Source organism: Macrotis lagotis, chromosome 5 (assembly GCF_037893015.1).
Source record: "Macrotis lagotis isolate mMagLag1 chromosome 5, bilby.v1.9.chrom.fasta, whole genome shotgun sequence".
NCBI classification, from domain to species: Eukaryota; Metazoa; Chordata; class Mammalia; order Peramelemorphia; family Peramelidae; genus Macrotis; species Macrotis lagotis.
Genome location: NC_133662.1, coordinates 230,510,365 through 230,534,118, shown reverse-complemented (window position 1 = coordinate 230,534,118; position 23,754 = coordinate 230,510,365). Strand labels below are relative to the sequence as shown.

At 38.0% G+C, this 23,754-nt stretch overlaps 1 protein-coding gene and 1 pseudogene across 1 annotated transcript; both read left to right on the top strand.

The window, feature by feature from the left end:
- Window positions 1-4,572: 4,572 nt before the first annotated feature.
- TCHHL1 (trichohyalin like 1) lies at window positions 4,573-12,535 on the top strand. The gene is made up of 3 exons (XM_074188872.1): window positions 4,573-4,635; window positions 7,176-7,333; window positions 7,928-12,535. Exons 2-3 carry the CDS (start codon window positions 7,196-7,198, stop codon window positions 10,337-10,339), a joined length of 2,550 nt encoding a protein of 849 aa, XP_074044973.1. The 5' UTR covers window positions 4,573-4,635; window positions 7,176-7,195; the 3' UTR covers window positions 10,340-12,535.
- A 4,528-nt stretch (window positions 12,536-17,063) lies between these two features.
- LOC141490106 (large ribosomal subunit protein eL37-like) lies at window positions 17,064-17,538 on the top strand (annotated as a pseudogene).
- The last annotated feature ends 6,216 nt before the right edge of the window (window positions 17,539-23,754 follow it).

The following is a 23,754-nucleotide window of genomic DNA, read 5'->3' as shown; positions in this document are numbered from 1 at the left end:
ATTCTAGAACAGATTCACAACCTCAGCTCATCCTTGATTTTCATTCAACCTTCCCTCCTACATATCTAATAATGTGCCAAGTTTTATTGATTCTATTTCTATAATATATCCCATTTTATCCCCCAAAACATTTTAATTCTACCCCCTCATCTGGGCATTGCAATAATCTCTTAATTTGTCTCCTTACTTGTAGTGTCTTACTGTTCCAACTCATTCCATACATCATAGAAGAATTTACATTCTTCAAATACAAGTCTGACTATGTCACTCACTCATTAATTTTCATGGCTTCATTCCTTTCTTTTAATGAACTATTGATTTAGAGCTGGAAGTAATCTTACAGGCCATCAAATCCTCATTTTAAAGATGAGGAAACCGATACTGAAAGAAATTAAATAATTTGCTGAGAGTCATACAAGTGAGGAATATCAGAGGCAAGATTTGTCTTCCTGACTTTTGAGTTCAGGATTATCCATTATGCCATATTATTAAACTATTCATCTATATAACATGTTACCTTTGAATTCTATGTCTCTAAGGGCAGGAGCAGGGAACATCCCACCTGCTAGACCCATGAAATCATTTGTTCTGGTGCTACCATAGTAACTGAAGATGGGATTCAAAATTCAATAAATCTAGGAACTTTTTAGGGGTAGAATTAATTAAATGTTTGACCAAATATAGGAGGTTTAAATGTTTAAGTTGATAATTTTGTATGGTCCGTGAATGATGTTATAAATATCAAAATGGTCCTTGGCAGAAGGCCTGTTCTAGAGTAAAATACAAACTGCTTTTTAAAAATTTTTATAAAACCCTTCACCATCTGTTTCTAGCTTATATTATTGGGATTATTTCATATTCTCCCTATCATGCACTCTTATATCCTTTCTCATGTTAAATTTTACTACCTTAAATTCACCTGTTTGTTGTTCCCAGTGCATGAATCATGTCTGCCTTGGCTAAGACTATCCTTTATCCATGGAATGTTCTCCCTTCTTCTCTCATGTCCTTTAGACTCAGTTCAGGTGCTGCCTTACAAATGAGGCCCATCCTGAAGTATCCAATTGGTAGTATTCCACCCCCAATTCCAACATATTGAAATTACTTTTATTATAGTAATTTTAGTATAAAAATGATTATGTTTATAAACTAATTTTTACATGTGTAATGACTTACTTGTCTCTATGTTATATCCTCCTTATAGACTGTAGGTCCCTGGAGGGCAGGAAATACCACATTTTTTTGATAGAGGCCAAGGTCTGATATGGGTATACCAATATTTAAAATGGCTACCTAAAAGGGTATTTGTGAGTTTCAAATGAGTTAATGTTCACGGGATATTTTATAAATTTTAAAGGTCCTTGTAAAAGTTATGTGGTCTAACTACTTCCTTTTACTTGTGAGGAAACAGGTCCAAAAAGCTAAAAGAAATTGTCAAGTCATACAAATATCTCTCTATAAACCAGAGTCAAACATGAGTGTTCAAACTGAAAGCCCAGTGTTCTCTTCAACTTCACTATGTTTTTATTTTATAAGCAAAAGGTGTATCAATTCACAATATATTCTAAACCTTTCTCCATGATCCCCATAATCAGTGAAGGACATAGCACCATAGAGATGTTTTTAAATATTTGAAGACTATTAGGATACGTGTACTGCTTCTTTTCTTCTTAAGGAAAAACATCTTGGGGGGTGGCTAGGTGGCACAGTGAATAGAGCACCGGCCCTGGAATCAGGAGTACCTGAGTTCAAATCCGGCCTCAGACACTTAATAGTTAACTAGCCGTGTGGCCTTGGGCAAGCCACTTAACCCCATTGCCTTGCAAAAAAAAAAAAAAAAAAAAAAAAAAAAAAAAAAGGATAAAGATCTTGATTCCTTCGAACACTCTTCATATGACATTTATTACAAAGAATTGTCCTAAAATTCCATTCCAATTCCTGATGGAATGGTCTCCTCCTCCCCCCTTCTATTTTGTAATACTCAGAAATAGTCTTTTTTTTTGTAGTTTTTGCAAGGCAATGGGGTTAAGTGGCTTGCCCAAGGCCACACGGCTAGGTAACTATTAAGTGTCTGTGGCCAGATTTGAACCCAGGTACTCCTGACTCCAGGGCTGGTGTTCTATCCATTACGCCACCTAGCCGCCCCAAATAGTCTATATTTTAAAGCAATTGATGCAGAATTTCTCAACTATACTCACTCAGTCCCCATCTCATGGCTTATGGTCTCTAATAAAGGACCAATCTAAAGGGTCCTGGCAATAAAGCATCTCAAGGTCTTCTTCATTCTCCTCCCCTCTCCTTGAAGCCACTTTCCAACACCTCATCAATAATTCAGGATTTAGTTTTTCTCTTTATTTCTCTGCAACGTGGAGCCAATAACCTGGGCAGTTAATTGATATCCCCTTTGACTTATAAAGAGAGTAGATAGAAAATTGACTTCAAATTCAGGAAGATCTGAGTTCAAGTCCCATTTCTAAAATTCTGGCTATGTGGCCCTGGGCAAGTCAGTATCTTACTATATAAGGAATAAGAAGATGAAGGAATAAGCATTTTATATAGTACCTACTCTGTTCTGAGCCCTGTGTTAGTGCTTTTCAAATATGTCATTTGATAGTCACAATTCTTCAAGGTAGGTACAGTGATTATCCCCAGTTTACAATTTAGGGAAAAAAAGGTTTAGTGACTTATCCAAGGTCACATAGCTAGTAAGTGTCTAAGGGAGACTTGAGCTCAGGTCTTCCTGACTCCAAGTTCAATGCTTTATTCAATGTGCCACCCAACTGCATAGCATTTGACGATCTTATTTACTCTCATTGGTTCAATGATCATTACCATACAGATGATTCTCAGATCTATATTCTCAGAGTTGATCACACTTTTCCAAATGCTTCCTAGGCATCGCAAATAGATCTCAACATGACAAAAACAGAATTATCTTTCTCATTATCTTTCTTCCAAAACCATTCTCTCTTCCTAAATTTCTTATTACTGATACCAGCTTTCTCTCAGTTCACCAGGCTTGAAATCTCAATGTCATCCTTGACTTTCCACATTCACCCTATATATTCAATCTCTTTCCAAGTCTCATTTTCACTATAAGAAAGTCTATCATTTATGTCCCCTTCTTTCCACTTATACATTTACCCTCCATTTGAGGCTCTCATCACTCTTTACCTGAACTTCTCTGGCAATAGATTTCTAACCGTTCTCCTTGACTTGTCTCTACCCTACTCTCATCCATCTTCCACTCAGCTGCAAAGGTGATTTTTTTTCCTAAAGTATATGTTTTTTATTGTGCTCAGTGACCTCCATTGGCTCCCTATTTCCTTCAGACTCAGCTATAAAGTCCTCTATTTAACTCCTCCTACTACCTTTACAATCTTTTATACCTTAGTTGCCTCTAAGCATGCAACAATACTACCACACAGACCTACTTGCCATTCCTTAAATCAATACCATTTCCATGCTTTCAGACTCAATGAACCACCATATCTGGAATGTTTCAACTCCCTCATCACCATTGTTCCATTTCGTTGGCTTCTTTGAAGGCTCAACTCAAGTTCCATCTTATTCAGGAAGCTTTTCTCAATCTCTCTAGTTGCTAATTTCCTCCCTTTACAGATTGCCTGCCACTTACACTATTTCAATTTCTATATTTTATATGTATTTAATTATTTATATACTGTTTCCGTGATAAGAATGTACTCTCCTCAAGAGTAGTCATTGGTTTAGTTTAATCACAGTGTCTTGAACAAACTTAACACAATAAATTCTTGTTGATTGACTAACTGACCTACCAATGACCTCTTGATTCTCTAGGGTGTTCTCTGAGACTATAGGTTTAGAGAAATCCCAACCCACATAGGTAAGAAAAATTTCATCTTCCAGATATTTCCTATATTAAGGAAATCATATATCCCTTTCCTTATCCTTGAACTAAAAATAATCTAAGGAAAAGAGCTCTACACCATATAATCAAACACAACCTAGCAAGAATGAGACAGAGTCTCTGAAATTAGTAACTTGTTGGGGGTTTTCCCCCCTCTAACTCCACCTCTAGATAGGAAAATAGACACATTTAGCTACCACACCTGAAAGAACTGGTATCTCTACTTTGTCACATGGCAAAGTGGGCCCTTTATTTTAAACACATGATTGACACCCTTCTATTGGAGTTGGATCAAATTGCCATCCTGAAGGCAGAGGGAGGGAATCAGCTGACCTCTATGACCCCTAATAGTCCTATGACTTGTCCAATAGAAATGCAGCTGGGTCCATGGGTTAAATTAAAAGTAACCAACACTTTACCATAAACACTATCCCCAAACTCCACAGCTACAAAATTAAACCCAAGTTGATCAGTACTTCTATCCTTCCTCTGGATAAAGCTCTTACCTGAGTCTAACTGAAGCATCACAAAGTAGAGAAATGGGAAACTGCTTAACCTGGCAACAGACAAGGAAGAGGAGGGAGGAAGGCTGGGCTTGGCTGGTGATGAATCAGGTCATCAGACCCAGAGGGTGTCTCCTTTCTATCTCCCATGTGCAATTAGTGACTGAATAAAAGGTTACGGGTGCCCAGCCATCAGTTCACCAGCAACTGCCCCCACATCACTTCCTCCTGTTGGTGAAGGAGGTGAGTTTCAAACCTTTTCTATTAAGGAGGGGAGAGGGAGGGAGGAGGGCACCTTTAACATCTCACATAGTAGATTGCTTTTCTATAAAAAATTCTGGGGGAAAACCTAAGGAAATATCAGTTTATGCCTTTATTACTGATACTAGACTGGTGAGTGCAATGATTAAAGTATTTACAATAGCAATTATAGTAAAAAGAGTAACAAGGATGAGACACATTACATTTATTTAGACCCTCACAATTACAAAATGTTTTAGAGACATTGTTACTATATTTGTTCAGTGGTACAGTAGCCAGAACACCAGCCCAGAAGTCCAGGCAACTTGAGTTCAAATTTGGCTTCAGAAACTTGATACTTTCTAGTTCTGTAACATAGGGCAAGTCACTTAACCCCGATTGCCTCACAGCCAGGGTCATCTCCAGTCATTTTGGTTCATATCTGGTCACTGGATTCAGATGGCTCTGGAGGAGAAAGTGAGGCTGGTGACTTGGCGTAACACCCTCACTCAAATCCAATTCCCACGCATGTTATGGCGTCATCTCCCTGATGTCAGGGTCTTCCTAAGGAAGAAAAGACAAACAACAAACAATAACAATCCTGTAAGATAAGTAATATAAGTATTATTTTTAGCTTATAAAGAAAGAAACTGTAGGCCAAGAGGGAAAGAGATTTGTTCAGTTTTCCCCCCATTTCATATCCAGAGCTTAGACTCAGATCTTGTCTCTAAACTCATGGCTCTTTCCAGTATTCCTTTAGACATTTTAAGTTTCAAAAAATTATTTTAAACTGACTGACACAGGTACAAATATTTAGCAGAACAAGTTGAACAACTTTGTTTTACAGAGATAAAAATTTTTAGATTAGGCCATTTAAATGATGGTTGGACAACAGGCTAGAATGACTCAGAGGCTAGGACTGGACCTATTGGTCAGCAGATCATTTATCACATCTTTGAAAAAATGAGCAGGTGCTTTCTGAAACAACAGCCTCAAGCCATTTGTTGAATGCTCCTCTTTACCAGTCTTTTGTCTGGAGACTAGGAGGCTTAGATCATTGATGGTAAAATTCATATTATCTTAGCCATATTCAAGAAATGCCTTCTTCTGACTGTCCCACAGAGCCAGGAGCTCCTTTGGGCAAGAAACCTCATCTAGGAAAGGGAAGATCTTCATTCTTCTCCTAAATCATCATCTCTGACCTTATCAGTCAAATGAAAAAGTGGGTTGAGAACTTTTTAAGTGTCATATAAATGTTAGCTATTAGTAATCCTGTCATTGAAGTGGTGTACTGTTGAGGTGTGGCACAAGACCTCATTTGACCCACCAATACTCCTGAGTGTGTCCTGAACTAAATTAAAATGTAACTGGGAATATTTGGCAAAAATGTTAAAAATATGATAAAACATAGATAATTTTATATTTAAAACTAAGTCCAGGGGCGGCTAGGTGGCACAGTGGATAAAGCACTGGAGTCAGGAGTACCTGGGTTCAAATCCGGTCTCAGACACTTAATAATTACCTAGCTGTGTGGCCTTGGGCAAGCCACTTAACCCCATTTGCCTTGCAAAAACATAAAAAAAAAAACCTAAGTCCATGTGTAGCTCACAAGGATGCTTATGTATTGTTTAGTAGCCATTGTTCCTATTCAAATTTGACACCATTTTGTAGGGGCTGGAGCACTGGCTCTATACCAGAAAGATCTGGGTTGGAATCCTGCCTCTGCTATTGTGCAACCATAATCATTCTGAGCTTCTCTGAGCCTCAGTTTCCATGTTTAAAAGAAGATGATAATAATAGCTGTAGACCCTAGGGCAGCTAGGTGGTAGTGTGAATAGGATATGTTTCCTCATCTGTAAAATGACCTGGGGAAGGACATGGCAAACCACTCCAGTATTTCTGCCAAGAAATCCCCAAATGGGGTCTCAAAGAGTCAGACATGACAGAAAAATGATTAAACAATAAAAAACATTCTATCTCACAGAGCAATTGTGAGGGTCAAATGAGATAAAGGATGTCATATCCATCGTCTCTGTGGGAAACTATTGAAACTGGGATTATCACTATCCAAGTCATCTCAAGCACCTTAGTATAGCTTTAATAACTTTAATGAAGCTGTACTAAGACTTTTGGAATATTCTATATGAATTTCAACCTATTGTAGTTACTCTTACCCCCAGTGTCTCATAAGAAAATGCATACTGGTTCATTTACTGTACTTATATGTATTTACAAGCAGAGTAGAAAAGAGAAGTGTGGAACTGTGTGGGGAGAAGAGAAAGAAGAAAAGTAACAATTTTGGCATCTCTTAAAGAATTCAATCTGAAGATTAGATTTTGTTTCTTTTCTCTCTCTCTCTCTCTCACTTTCCTTGTCTCCCTGCCTCCCTGTCTTCCTGTTTTCTCCTTCTCTCCCACTTCCCTCTCTCTCCCCTCCCCTTTTCTCCCTCCTTCCCTCCTTCTCTCTCTCTCTCTCTCTCTCTCTCACTCGCTCGCTCTCGCTCTCGCTCTCGCTCTCGCTCTCGCTCTCGCTCTCACTCTCAGTTTACCTTAAACTGGTGAAGATGCCTCAACTCCTACAAGGTGTCATTTATATCATTGAGACTTTCCATAAGTATGCAACAGATGAAGGTGATTGTTGGACACTAAGCTTGGAACAGCTAAAGCAGCTCCTCCTGGGGGAAATTGGAGATTTTCTGAAGGTAAGAATTATTATAACTATGAAAGAAAGAACTTGCTCTTTCTTCTTGTCCTGGGTCAAGGTGGGTGCTCATTTAAGATGATCTGAGTGATTTTCCCCCAATTCTACTCCTCCTCCAAAATTATCTTGGCTTAGAATCTGAAACAATTATTGTCAAATCAGTTTTACTCTCTGGACTTACTTTGCTGATCATGTAAATTTAAAAAAATCAATGACCCACTCTTCCTAGATTGTCTATTGTTTCAGGAAGTCAGGTTCTTTCCCAGGACCACTGTCTGATCCAAAACAATCTACTCAACTTAACATATAGTATGAAGGTTTCTGCTTAGCTATAATCCTATTTAGGATCATGAATTTGGAGCTGGAACCAAGAAGTTATCTAATCCAACCCCCTCATTTTACAAATGAAGAAACCAAGACCCAGAGAGATTGAATGGCCTAAGGTCAATGACCTAAGGTCAAATGTTATTGGAACCAAAGGATTCTAAACACTCAGGGTGATTCTGACTGTTTTCAGGTACTAGTATTCACATAAAAGTTGTGCCAAACATATGAATAAGTATTAATAAATAACTTTCTTACTTTTTCCCCACAGCCATTTGATATTCTCACTGCAAGAAGCAACTTGAATCTTTTGGCTAGAGATGGCAACGAAACCATCAGCTTCAATGAATTTATCCTCCTGATCTTTGATTTGTTGAATATATGTTACCAGGATATGCAGTCTATCCTGACTCTGGAACCTAAAACAGAATCTGATGTAGATAAAGTGTTGTCAGGGGACATGGAAGCATGTGAGACTAGTGGCTATGAAGAAGAAGCAGGATTAGATCAGTATGAACAGAGACTGACAGGTACTGAATCTTTGGTCAAACCCATGGAAAAAGTACCTGATACACTGACCAAGGAAGACCCTAAGGATGACCTTGAGAATCCCAGATTACTGGGCAGAGAAGTTGAATACAACCTCCCTAAGAGTCAGTCCCAAGAAGAAGGAGATAACCAGAACCAAGAAAGAACTCAACAAGTTAAGGCAACAGGACAAGATGGAGTCCCATCTGAGGAAAAAAGGCCACCAAAAGAATTTGTTAAGAGAGTCTGTTCTCAAAAGGATGGGAAGATTGTAAGTGAGGAGTGTGAAGTGCCCAAAAAACAAGATGGCACCAAAACAAGGGATCAACCATTAGAGCAGGAAGAAGAACAAAACATGGAAATTCAGAGTGTACACAACGAAGAAAAGGCAGAAAAAACATCTGGGAGTCAGGAAGGAGCCATCAATAAGGATGATGGGGAGCATGCTGAGACACAAGAACCATCATCCCAAGAAAATCAAGAGAGAAAATCAGAGACAGATGACCTAACTACAGAGAAGACTAAGGAGAAACTATCTGAAATCAAGAGCTTACCAGAATACAGGGATGATGATGGAACTCAAGATCTCCACGAACCACTAATACAAGGGAGAGAATATGAAACTCAAGACATACTAGCCAAAGGTGATGACAGTAGAGACTCAGAGATAGAAGTTGTTATAGATGAAAGGAAAGGGAAGAAAACACTTGAAAACTCAAAAACAATTGGACAAAAAGAAAATGAGAAAGACAATCAAATGGAAACTCTCACAGAACAAGAGCCTGATGGGAAGGAAAAGCAGCTTGAGGAACTAGCAGACGAAGGGGACATTAGGAAAGAATCTGGAACCCTAGAATTAAAATCAGGAGGTAATCAGAACCACCCTGAACACAAAGGACCAGCAGTCTCAGAGGAAGAAGAGATCACAGTTCATGAAATAAGTGAACCAGAATTTTCAGGAGACAATAAGAGTGCTTCTGTGGCAAAGAGGACACCAGAAACAAAAGACCCAGTGCAAGAATTAGGACCACAGGATGACCAGTTTAGAGGAAAAGATGGGAGAATCAGTCAGACTCTGGACCAACCAACTGGGCAACATGATGCTCAAAAGGCAGAGAATCAGAATGCTGGAATACTCTCTGAAACATACAATAATTCAGGAGGGGAGGAGAATATCTCAGAGTCCAGGGACCTGCCTACACAAAAGAACTGTCAGAGTCAAGAAGACGCCCAAGAGCAGCCTGAACAAAAAGATGGCAATAATCTCCAGGAATCTCCAGTACAAGGCAGCAAAAGTAGAATCCCAGGAACAGAGGTACCAATAGATAGAGGAGACAATGAGAATACAACAGAAGAGCAAGAAGAGCTGATCAAAGAAGGGAAGAAATTATCATTGACTGAAACAACAGCCACAACTGAGGAATCTGAGAATCAATCAAGGTCTCAAGAATCCATGAAACAAAAGGTAGCAGCAACATTCCCAAAAACAGAGATCCCAGAACCCACAGATGATGGTGCTAGGCAACTTTCCATAATACAGCAATCAGAGAAAGAAGACCCTAGAAAAGACCCAGAGACTCATGGAGCAGATGCAGAAGGAAAAGGGGAAGAGTCTGAGAGCCAGGAAGCCCCATTAGAAGGTCAGGACTCAGAAACACAATATCTCACCCTGGATTCAAGTCCTGATACCCTGAATCCAAGGGAAGACAAGAACTCCCAGAGGCTAGCAGAAGCAAGTGAAAAACAACACGTAGGGAATGAAGATGACTCTTCACTAGGGCTCTCAGAGCAGGTAGAGAAGAAACCCAGTGACACAGAGCCTTGTTCATCCTCAGAAATTGAAGTCCATTCCAAATCAGTATATGAAAATTTCCAGAAGTCATCAGCAGAACCTGATCTCCCAGTCCCAGAAGAGCACCTAAGTCAAATTGATACATTTCAAGCCTCTGACCCTGAGTTGATGGTTGAGAGAGAACCTCAGAGAAGTGAGACACCTGAGTCCCCAACTCTCCTCAATCCTCCTTGTGACTACAAACAAGAGCCAAGGCAACAAGAAGAGGACCCTGAGATTGATGAAGAATATGATATGCAGCAAGAGACCCTGGTATCTCAGTCACAAGAAGATGACCAGCTTCAACTAGAAGACGAACAATAGCAGAGGGATGACAGCTCCCAAAATGCTGATTATCAGGGAGAAACAAAAGTCAGTAGTGACCTTTACCTATCAAAAGCCACACACCACACACACACACACACACATATCATCATCATCATCATCATCATCATCATCATCATCATCATCATCATCATCCAATAAGTCCCCATTCAGAATTTTTACAAAGCCAAGCAGTGAAGCATTTAGCTTTAGGAATTATCACTGAGGAAACGACTTCTAATCAAGGAAATATAGTCAGTTAAAAAAAATTTAGACTATGACATCAAGTGGCCCATAATGGACTCTGGTCATTTGACATTCCAAATGATCTGGAGATCCTTTTCTGGAGATTCCATTCCACTAAAAATTTGGGTTCTCCCCTCCTACACTTCCTTTTTTTTTTACATTAGACAACAGTTTCTTTAAATCATATTATTTCAAGTTATTAAACCATAGAGTTTTTAATGATGGCATTAGGGAAGTAGTCTCTGGACTATTACTTCATAACCAAAGTATGCAATTCATTCATGGGCATAATAAGTTATTCTTCTTATAGAGTTTCCAAATTCATTCTAAAATTCATTAACTCAGTAAAAATGACCCTGATTTTGGAGTCAGATAACCTAGGTTTGAATCTCAGCTCTCTGACTAACCTTAATCAAATTATAACCTTGCTGATCCTTGGTTTCCTCTTCTGAAAAATGAGCCAAGTGACTAATTTATTCTCCTATATATCCTGGATATTAGTGTTAAGCAAGACATTTCATCAGTGTCCATCACCAAATTAAGTAGCCAATGAGATTACCCTTAACTTCTGGGACAAATAGAACAAGTCTCCTAAGTAACCTACTTCATAGACACTGAGTCAAAAAGATCAGTGTGAGAGAAATGGAAGACTATTTCATGCATGCACAACTCTTAACTGTAATAAAACAAAAAAAGAGTATCTGTGCTTGTTGTCTTTTTGTCCAGACCTGTGAGCTCCCAGTGAGGAAATGCCCTCTATCGATACTGCAACTTAATATATTATCTGAGTCACAGAGAAATTAAGCAATTTGCCTAAGGTCATACAGCCCTCATTAGATTGAAGCTGATCTTGCCTCTAAGACCAACTCACTCTTCATTATGCCACACTCTCTCTACTGATCTTTTAGTCCTGATCTTTCTTGTTCACAACAAAATAAAGTCTATTGATGATCACTTTCGTTTTTCAGCCTATTTTTCCTTCACTTCCTCTCTTGCAAGTATCAAGAGAGAAACAAGATGATTACATGTAAGAATGATTACCTCTGAGCTATTTGTTGTAACAGAGGTTTTAGGAGCACAGAAACCCCACTCCCTATCCTGTTACTTCAATCTGGATTCAAAAAAAAAGCTAGAAATAATATACATGCACACATACCTATAGAAATGATTGTATATTGGCATGAATTCAAATATCATCAGAAAAGCTGGCAAATGTATTCTCCTGTGCCAACTATTTTGAAATAACATTCCTTTGTCAAAACAACAAGACATATTAAGTACTCCCAAAGTATCAGATGCAGCTAAGGTCATACAGCCCTCATTAGATTGAAGCTGATCTTGCCTCTAAGACCAACTCACTCTTCATTATGCCACACTCTCTCTACTGATCTTTTAGTCCTGATCTTTCTTGTTCACAACAAAATAAAGTCTATTGATGATCACTTTCGTTTTTCAGCCTATTTTTCCTTCACTTCCTCTCTTGCAAGTATCAAGAGAGAAACAAGATGATTACATGTAAGAATGATTACCTCTGAGCTATTTGTTGTAACAGAGGTTTTAGGAGCACAGAAACCCCACTCCCTATCCTGTTACTTCAATCTGGATTCAAAAAAAAAGCTAGAAATAATATACATGCACACATACCTATAGAAATGATTGTATATTGGCATGAATTCAAATATCATCAGAAAAGCTGGCAAATGTATTCTCCTGTGCCAACTATTTTGAAATAACATTCCTTTGTCAAAACAACAAGACATATTAAGTACTCCCAAAGTGTCAGATGCAGCTAAGGTCATACAGCCCTCATTAGATTGAAGCTGATCTTGCCTCTAAGACCAACTCACTCTTCATTATGCCACACTCTCTCTACTGATCTTTTAGTCCTGATCTTTCTTGTTCACAACAAAATAAAGTCTATTGATGATCACTTTCGTTTTTCAGCCTATTTTTCCTTCACTTCCTCTCTTGCAAGTATCAAGAGAGAAACAAGATGATTACATGTAAGAATGATTACCTCTGAGCTATTTGTTGTAACTTAGAGGTTTTAGGAGCACAGAAACCCCATTCCCTATCCTGTTACTTCAATCTGGATTCAAAAAAAAGCTAGAAATAATATACATGCACGTATACCTATAGAAATGATTGTATATTGGCATGAATTCAAATATCATCAGAAAAGCTGGCAAATGTATTCTCCTGTGCCAGCTATTTTGAAATAACATTCCTTTGTCAAAACAACAAGACATATTAAGTACTCCCAAAGTATCAGATGCAGAAAAGCACTAGGAATACAAAGAAAGGCAAAAATAAATGCCTGCCCCCAAAGAACTCAGGATCTAATATTGTAGAAAAATAGTCCAAGATTTCAAACCTAGATGACTTAAGGAATTTTTATGTCCTTGCTATAAATGGAGAGGAAAAGGCATGCAAGTCGGCAGAATTTGAGTAAGTTTTCTCCATAAAACCATATTCTCTTCCAGACATACTAGCTTGTCTGGATCTTTGGTTAGTCACTTCAGCAATGCTGTTATTCTTAAATACAGACTAGACCAAGTTCATCATCTTGTTTGCCTCCACTAACCCCTACCTCATTTACAGTATTGAAGAACTGCTTGAAAGTCTAAGAGATTAAGTAACTTGTCCGTGGTCATATAGCAAGAATATTTTAGAAACAGAAGATGAACTCAGGCCTTCCTGTGTTCATATCCAACTCCATAATAGCAATTAGTCCTTAGAGATCCTAAAATTACCCTCACAAACTTCTCTATAACGGTTAGAACCTTACTAAATGACTGGGTCCCATTTTAGGATATATTATCTTACAGGGAAGTGGTCGAACTAAACAGTCAGATGACAATGGAAATGATTGAAAAGTTGATGTAATATCATGATTTCACATGCAATTCTCTTTCTTTGTCCTTTGTATATCAAATTGTTTTTGTTGGTAATGAGTGAGTTTGTTATATTTTTTTAAACTTACTCTTAAAAATTAAGTTTTTAACAAGGCGGCGGTGGGGGGGGGGGCTATACACTGGAAAGGACACTAGACCAGGAGTCAAAATATGTGGATCTAGTCCCAGGCTGAAGTTTTCCAACTATGGGACTTTGATCAAGTCTCTATTACTGTTCAGTTAGAGTGGGATATATGCGATGTTTGAGAGAGCTAGCACCTCTAGTTTGAGGACTTGCTTAACCCTCTTCAAAACTGTTCATTCATCTTTGGTGTCCACTTCTTGCCCAGTTTTCATCTGACTCTAAGAGGCCACAGCATGCACAACAGTCACAACTTGGTAAAACCATCTCAACAGACAAGCTAAATGAAGTTAAGGGTAACTGACAGGTCTCAAACCCATTAGTGCTTTACAGGGATGTCTACCTCCAGGATGGGGAGATGATAACAATTTGTTCCAATCGCCATGAAGATGACTGAAACAGTCACTGTGGAACACTTATAGCTGGTCAGACACCAGAGACAACACAGTCTTCCTGGGCCTTTGCCAGCCATCTTGACTTTTGTGTTGCTGCTAGACTTTGTGACTGAAAGAGAGAGGTTGATGGGTTTGTGCAAATCTTACTCATTTAAATCCTATTCACATGCAAGTCATGACTTCATGATATCATTGATCTCTTAGAAAGCAAGAACAACGAGTATCAAAAATTCCACCATCTTCCCAGGCTCACACCTTAGACTCTCCCCTTGCACTCACACCTAATTTGTTGCCAAGTCTTACAATGGCTATTTTTACAGTGTCCTTCTTACATAGCTTTCTCTCTCCACTCCCCAAGTTGCCACTTTGAAGATATCTTTAATCACCTCTTGCCTGACCTATTGTAAACACCTTCTGGTTCATCTTCTGCCTCAAGTCCTCTCTCCACTCATCTATCTTTCTCTCAGCTGCCAAAGTGATCTTCCTAAAGCACAAATCTGACCAAGTTATTGCCCACTCCCTACTCAACTCAACAAATTCCTAGACTTTCCTCTTATCTCTAGAATCAAATATAAAACTGTTTAGCTACTAAAGTCCTTCAAGACTTGACCCTTCTCACATTTCCAGTCTTTTTATATTTTTTCCTTCTTTCTTTATAGAGTCTAGACTCCAACAACCTCAAATCTCTTAACCCAACTCTTAATTCAAATCTCTTAATATGTCCTGAGACAAGTTTTCCACTTTCTACCTCAGTGACTTTTCATTAACTGTCACCAATGACCTCCCTCTAGACTTCCATCTCCTGGCTTCCATGACCTCTTTTGCTTTTTTTTGTAAATAGTATTTTGTTTTTTCAAACCCCTACAAATATAGTTTTCAACAGGCATTACTTATAAGATTTCGAGTTCCAAATTTTTCTCCCTTCCTTCCCAAGATGGCAATCTGTTAGAAGTCATACATATGCAATCTTGTTAAACATATTTCCATATTAGTTGTATTATGAAAGAAGAAACAGTATAAAACAAAAACAAACAAACAAACAAAAGAAGTGAAAATAGTATGCTTTGATCTGCATTCAGACTCTGGCAGTTCTTTGTCTATATGTGGAGAGCATTTACCATCGTGAATATGATCGCTTTTCAAGCCTCAGCTCAAATTCCACCTTCTGAAGGATGCCTTTCCTGTTTTACCCCTTCCCCAAGTTCCCAACTACTATCCCTGGAAGATTAACTTTTATTTACACTGTACTTATCTTGTAAGGATGATTTTTTTACACATTGTCTCCTTCAGAATTCATGCTTTTTGAAAGTAGGACTATTTTTGTTTGGGGGAGGGGGAGAATTGCATTTCTTTGTATCCTCAGCAATTATCACAAAGCCTTGAAGATATAAATGTTTAATAAGTGTTTTTTGACTCATTGACTAATGAATAACTACCTTCTCTCCCTCTACAGCTCAGTTTTGCAATTATAACTGGGAAAATGAAGCTAAAAATTATTTCTAAGAGTCTTCACAACTTTAAAGCTCCATAGCATTGCATATGTGTGTATGTATTTTAAAGTGAGACCTAGAGAAATGGGTTAAGAGATTTGAGGTTGTTTAACCTAAAGAAGAAAAAGCTGATGATTTAATTATCCTAAAAATCAAATTTAAAGATGGGTGGGATCCTGGTCTAATATAAATTTTCTTCCTGTCATCAGGGTATGTATCGTTAACAATGAACCAGGGAAGGGGAAAATATGTATTTATTGAGCTCCTACTTATGTGCTAAATACTGCTACAAAAATCATTTCATTTGATTCTCATAACAACCCTGGGGCTATTATACAGTTGAGAGGTTAAGGAATTTGCTTGGTCACATGACCAGGTTGTTTCTGAGGCCAGTTTTGAACTTCAGTCTTTCTAATTCCACACCCAGCATTCTATCTGCTACCCTACCTAGTTGCCTTCCAGTCCAGTTGACTAACATCCTTATGGATCTACTTATCAAGAGTTCTTTAATTATTAAATAGTTATTAACACTTACTGTGCCCATGTTAAGAACTCTGTGAATTAGATTCATCAGTTCTAGGTTACTCTTGCTTGAAGACAAACAAGGGAGACAGGTAGGGAAACAAATGAAGAGATTTCTAGATCCTATTTTCCACTGCTGTCATTTTCTTATTTAAATACTTATTTTTACAGGGCAGCATTTTCCAGTTCTAGCCATTCCAATGTTGATGAAACTTAAATCTAAAGAAAAGAAGTATAAAGAGAACTTGGCTACAAATATGTCATTTTAAAAACTTTCCAGGGGCGGCTAGGTGGCGCAGTGGATAAAGCACCAGCCCTGGAGTGAGGAGTACCTGGGTTCAAATCCGGTCTCAGAGCAGTCTGTCTCAGACACTTAATAATTACCTAGCTGTGTGGCCTTGGGCAAGCCACTTAAACCCATTTGCCTTGCAAAAACCTAAAAAAAAATTAAATAAAAATAAAAACTTTCCAATCCAGTTTCTTCATGGGGAAGGGTGGGTTGAATGAATTCCTTCTGCTGAATAAATGAAAATCTTAATGAACCACTTTGTAGCATTTCTTCATCTCCACAATGAGGAGATTGGATTGAGTGATGGGTAAACCCTGATATTTTCTACAGTCAAAGTCTGCCAAGATGAAATGTGCTGATCAATCAAAATCATTTCATAACTATTTGCTGATTCATGTAACTGCACAATTTTTATGTTATTGATTCTTACTTTGAAGATAGAATTAAATTAAATAATTCATCAAAACATAAAATATTTCTACACCAAATTGTATATGAATACCATACTCTCCTTTGTTAAGTTCAGCTGAAAGTGAAGTTCAAATAAGGGTCTCTTCTTCATTTCTACCACTTCATGGATTTCTATTCATATACCCCAAATATGTGGGCTAAGTTCTCCACTTTCTTACCCTTTTCCTCTTAGTGTATCTAAAAAGATACACTGTCCAGTCTCTTCTTTCTTTTTTTCTTTTAAGGTCATAAAAAAACATAAGAAAATCCTTTTTGGTCCTAGAGGCTGGAGGAAGATGATGAAAGGGACACCTTCATTCAGTTAGCGCCAGAATAAGATGCACACTTTGTGCTGTCCTTGTGGTTCTAAGGTATACCATCTTCAGAAGTCAACATGTGGCAAATGTGGATATCCTGATAAATGCAAGAGCAAGTATATTGGAGTGCAAAGGCTAAACAATGCAACACCACTGGTACTGGCCAAATGAGGCACCTAAAAATTGCCTTATTGGGGCGGCTAGGAGGTAGAGTGGATAAAGCACCGGCCCTGGAGTCAGGAGTACCTGGGTTCAAATCTGGTCTCAGACACTTAATAATTACCTAGCTGTGCGGCCTTGGACAAGCCACTTAACCCCATTTGCCTTTGAAAAACCTAAAAACAAAAAAAAAAACAAATAAAAATTGCCTTATTGCTGATTCAGGAATGGATTCTGTGAAGGAGCAACACCTAAACCCAAGAGAGCAGCTGTTGCAGCATCTAGTTCATCTTGAGTATTCAACTATTTGCTAAAATAAATATCCTGAATTTAATAAATAAATATATGTATATGAAAATCAATGACTGTCACCCCTCTGTCTTATTTAACTCCCTCTATCAACCCTGATGACATTAAGGTGCCAAGGAATATTTGAATTCTTTCCCTTCACATTAGAAAGTTAAAATTTCATCCTTATAAAATTATGTCTGACTACTCATTTCTATTCACCTTTTTGTAATTCTGCTGTGTGTTTGTATTTCAAAGTTTCTATTTGATTTTGTTTTTTCTTTTTCCTTTTTTTTTCTTAATCAAGAATGCATATACTCCTCTTCTTCACTGAAGGTCCTTTTTTTCCCTGTTGGAGATTTATTCTCAGGTTTTGGGGTAAATTACTCTTGATTGTTGTTACTTTTGAGTTGTTTCAGTCATGTCTGACTCTTCATGACCTCATTAGGGATTTTCTTGGCAAAGCTACTGTAGTGGTTTATCATTTCACTAATTTAACAAATGAGGAAACTGAGGCAAATAGGGTTAAGTGACTTGCCCAGGGACACACAGCCCAGGGTCACACTCAAAAAGATGAGTCTTCCTGACTCCAGGTCCTGCACTCCATCCACTGTGCCACCTAACTTCATTAACTCTTAGTTATAGATACATATATATAATATATATATATATATTTTTCTTTTGGAATATCAGTCCATGCTATCTACTTCTTTATATAGTGAACTGCCATATCAAGTCCAATTTTGACTGTGGTTCCTCAGTTCTTGATATCTTTCTTCCTGTAGTATTTTTTTCTGTTATTTGGAAGCTCTGGATTTTGTTTATGATGTTCTAGGAGTATTCATTTGAAGGGTTTCTTCCAGAACATGGTCAGACAATTCTTTCCATTTTCCATTTTATCCTTGGATTCTAAAAGATCTGGGCAGTTGTCCTTCATCGTTTCTTGAAATATGACAATCAGTGTTCTTTTTCTCTCTGTGCCTCTGTCTCTGTCTCTGTCCCCCTCTCTGACTCACTCTCTCTCTCTCTCTCTCTCTCTCTCTCTCTCTCTCTGTGTGTGTGTGTGTGTGTATTTTTCTCTCCCTTTCTGTCTCTCCCTTTTCATGGGCTTTCACACGGTCCAATGATCCTTAAATTATTTCTTCTTGATCTGGGTCTCTTCATACATCTCTACTGATTTGGTCCTTCCCCCCTTAATAAAATGTAACCATTTCAATAATATTTGATGAGTTACTAATGTTGCTACCTTTAGTTCATCCCTGTATCAGGTATCATGGGAGATAACAGAAATATATAACATCTTCCAATTCAATTAAATAAATTTATTAACCACCTACTATATACAACAAGCCAAGTTCAGTGATGGAAATACAAAGACAAAAATAGAACATTACCTTACTTTGAGAACTTTATATTCTAATTGGAAGATCTAAGATATACAAATAAAAGTATATGTGTATGTATGTATGTATGTATGTGGGGTGGGTGGGGGGTGTGTAATATGCATCAGAACTGTGCTTTGAAGGAAACCAAAGACTCTGAAGCAGATGAACATTTCAAATATAGTGGATCATCTAAGGAAAGGTATATAGACAAGAGCCAGAATGTCAAATTCAGGGAACAAAGCCTGTTTGACTAGAACAAAGAGTATGTCAAGATGAACAATATGAAATAATCTTGAAAGGTCAGCTAGAGACAGATTACATTATAGAGTATGGCTTTAGAGATAGCAGATACATTAGAATTCATTTAATCCAAAATCTCATTTTGCAGATAAGAAAACTAAGACCCAGAGATATAAAACAATGTGTCCAAAAATAATACAAGTAGCAAAGGGACAGAACTAGATTTGAACCCAGTCCCTCCTACTACAAATTTGCTGGTCTTACATGACCAACAGAAGCAAATCTATTTTTTTCTGAAGACAATAGACACCCACTGAAAATTCTTGAACAGGGGAATAAATGGTCAAATTTTTTAGTCTGAGGATTTTTGGAAGTTGTGTTGTTGCTACAGCTGCTGCTTGTTGCTGTTGTTGTGGTAGTGGTGGTGGTGGTGGTGCTGCTGCTGCTGCATGTCCTTTATTCTTTTTTTTTTTTTAGTTTTTGCAAGGCAGTGGGGTTAAGTGGCTTGCCCAAGGCCACACAGCTAGGTAATTATTAAGTGTCTGAGCCTGGACTTGAACTCAGGTACTCCTGACTCCAGGGCTGGTGCTCTATCCACTGCGTCACCTAGCCACCCCTACACGTCCTTTATTCTTGAAGAGGACCGTGACATGCACGTGATTTGGATTTAAGTGAGGGAGACCTGTGCAAAGTCACCAGCCTCACTTTCTCCTTCAGAACCAAATGGGTCCAATGGGAAGATATGGATCAGTATGACTGGAATAGATTGGAAAAAAGAAAAGTGGGGTGCCAGAAAAAATTAGAAGACTATAGAAATAGTCTAGGTAAGAGGTAAGGAGAGCCTGGATTAGAATATCATATAAGACCTGATCTCAGCATTGAAGAATCTTATAGTCTAGGAAGTGATACAAGTGTGACAGTCATAAACTATTTTCCCTATCTATAAAATAAAAATATTATTGATTCCAGTTCCAATCTTGAGTTGAAATCCTTGGCAAGGAAATATAGGAGATGTACTAAGAAAAATCAGTCTGATTCCATTATTCTGTGTTTTTTTTCTTTCAACGATTTACCTATTTTTACATAAAAATAAGAGATAAACTTGTTTAAAGTTCCTCTGACCATAAATATCAGTTGAAGTTCATAAGGGTGAGTGTGGTTGCCGAAGGTTTTTGTTTGCCACTATTATGGAGGAGATCTAGTCAAAGCAGTAATGGTATCTGACCTTAAGAAGCCAACAGCTAATGGGAGAAAACAGCATATTGAAGGAAAATGTCAAAGACAGAAAATGAAGGCTGACTGTTCTAGTCAGCCCTCAAAGTGAATATTCAGCCCAAAACTGTCACCAAAGAGGGATCCCAGATGATTAAGGCCTGCAGGTATTTCCATATTGTGATGATTATATCAAACCTTCCAAAAGAGAACCATACCTAATCCAAAGTGTTTGGCCTAATCATCCACCCAGGAAACCATCTTTAGGAAACTGTAGAGCACTATTACATGGCACAATAGATAGAGTAGGAAGTCTAGAGTCAGATTTTAACAAGCTATGTGATCCTGGATAATTCCTTTACCACTATTCATCTCAGTTTCCTCATATGTAAAATTGGGATAATAATAAAATCTACCTCCCAGGGTTACTTTGAGGATCAAATGAGAAAATATTAGTAAAGTATCTAGTGCACTGACTGAAACATAATAAATGCTATATAATTTATACAGATATAACATATACTAGTTGCTTAGGACAGCTAGATGGCACAGACTGACCTTGAAGTCAGGAGGATGGGAGTTTGAATCCAGCCTCAGCCATTTGATTGTTACTAGCCGTGTGACCTTGGGCAAGTCACTTAAGCCTGATGGCCTCACATCCAGGACCATCTCTAGACATCCTGATTCATATCTGACTACTGAACTCAGATGACTCTGGAGAAGAAAAGTGAGGCTGGTGACTTAGTACAGCATCCCCTTCACTCAAATCAAATTCATGTGCTTGTCTGACATCACCTCCCTGATGTCATGGTCTTCTTTGAAAATTATGGACAAACATTGTTATTAATATTGGTGGGTTTCTATCAGGGAAGGAGGAGGGAATAGAGGGTAGGGAGAAATCTGTGAAACTCAAAACCTTACAAAAATTATCATTAAAAACTATCGTTGCATGTAGTTAGAAAAATAAATAAAATACTAAAATGCTATTATAAATGATAGCATTATTATTAAATGACCCTACACTTCTCTCAGAAATAAAAAATCCCATATTGTTATTGGGGAGTAGTTGGAGAGACAATCAGGGTTAAGTGACTTGCCCAGGGTCACACGAATATCTAAATGTCTAAGGTCAGATTTTAAATCAGATCTTCCTGACTTAAAGTCTGATGCTCTATCCACTGTGCTATCTACCTGCCTCCCATATTTTTTTATGGGAAGGGGAGAGGGAAGGAAGGGTGCTAGAAAAATAAGGATCTCAAAAGCTTGCAAAAGGATGAATGTTGAAAACTATCTTTGCATGTAACTGGAAAATGAATAAATACTAAAAATAAATAAATGTTCTATTGGTGTGGTATAGAGTCCCTTGTCATACACCACTATAGAATCTTAATTCATTAAAATGAACATTATTACACAGAAGGAAATGGAGAGATCCAGGGTGTATGAAAACATGCTGCCACATCAAGGAAATAAGGAATCTCAAGGAACATCAAGAAAAAAAATTATGGGGAAGTTACATGGCAAAGAAAGAAGACTCACAGGTGGACATCCTGAGTTGTCAATATATGATATCTTTTATATGTAGGGAAAAATCAGGGCATTGGGTGGACTGCCTATGATGAACTCTTGAGGGGGAGAGGAACAAGAGCAGCACAGGAAGGCCATGGGCGGGTTAACATCGGCGTGGTTAGAAAGAGCATGACCATCAGAGAGATCGCAGATCCCATTTGAATATTTGAGGGAGCTTAGTTGACTGTTCTGGTTTTTCCATTTTCTGACCAAAGAGCATGACTGAGTTGCGTCAGAATATCATTAAGACAGCTAAGTTCACAGCATGTCCCAATGCTTTGTTATATAGTTACACCCCTTCCTAATGGTATTTGGGGAGTCATAAATTTGTGTAATTGTTGATGAGCATATTTTCAGAAAACTCATTCAGCTGGAAAAATGCTTCATGTTTAAATAGTGCCAATCCCTATACTAACAGGAACATCGGGGATTTATGTATCACTTTTATTCAGATGAACTCAAACCACATCACAGGATCTTATTTCTTTTAACATCGCAAAATCCTCAGGAGGAAATTAAGATGGAAATCGGTGACTACCCCTATTTTGTTGCAGAAGGTACTGAGGCAATGAGAGATTATGAAATTTGCCTACAAAAATATGACAGAGCAGCAAATGTAAATTAGGAATCTCCTCCTCCTCCTCCTCCTAATGGTGCAGGGCCTGTTTGCCATCTTCCCTTAGGTAAGGGGTCAAAAAGTAACCCTACTTTTATGGGAGTTAACACAAAAGAAAGTCAGTAAAAAAACACATCTCTCTTCAATGCAATGTGTTAAGTGGTTACTGTATACCAGTCACATGGATGGACCCAAAGAGGCAAGCAAGGAATACTGGCCAATTAAATCAGATGACTTACATCAAGTAGAACTCCACTTAGCATAGTTTGGCACCAGCAGATTGGATCCAGTGATAGTGGAAGTGACTCCACATTCAATCCTGATTATTTATACAAAGGCAGACTCCTATACAAAGCTCACTGAACAGGGTACTAAGTGAGATATAAAATTTAGAGAAGATACAGACTCTGCCAGACAGTAATGAAGGTTTATTGTCTAGTATCCAAATACAACACAAATAGTTATTATACAAAATATGACATGATACATTTGAGAGTCCAAAGCAAAAGAACTATGTGAGGTCTAAGGAAAGACTGTGACAGAGTGAGATGATCTGGAAGTCTTCCTGGAGGAGGTGGTATTTCCTTCAGATTTTACAGGATGCTTTTCCTCACTCGCATCACTGTCTTATTGTTCTGCTGCTGCACTGCATAGGTTAGAATTCAGTTCATCCTCATCTCCAACACTAGATGTCCTTTGTTTCTAGTTTCCTTCAAAATTCAGTTCAAATATCCAATTACAATGAGGTCTTCTCTCACCTGTCCCCATCCTCAACCTCTAGAGCCTTCCCTCACAAAAAAATCACCTTGTGTTGATGAAGATGAATGTTGCTCTCTCCATAGTGAGACATATAATTCATATATGTGCATACATGTGTTTGTGTGTTACATCTATTCATGCAAATACTTGTATGTGCAAGTGTGTGAATATGTGTATCTGTGATTTTTGTGTCATACATATATGTCCAAGATGTGTATCTATATCTTGTATTTATTTACATATGGATATATTTTCTCCAATAAAATATAAGCTTTCTTCTTCAATGCTTTGTCCCTTCCCAGAGTCCTTGTCTAGAGTGCTTGACAGCTCCCACAGCTTAGATAAGTGTTATTCATTAACCAGTGAGGTGGAGGTCCCACATGAGCCCTGCCTTTAGTCCTTCCAGACTCCCCAAGATTTTCTTCTGACCTCCTGATGAAAC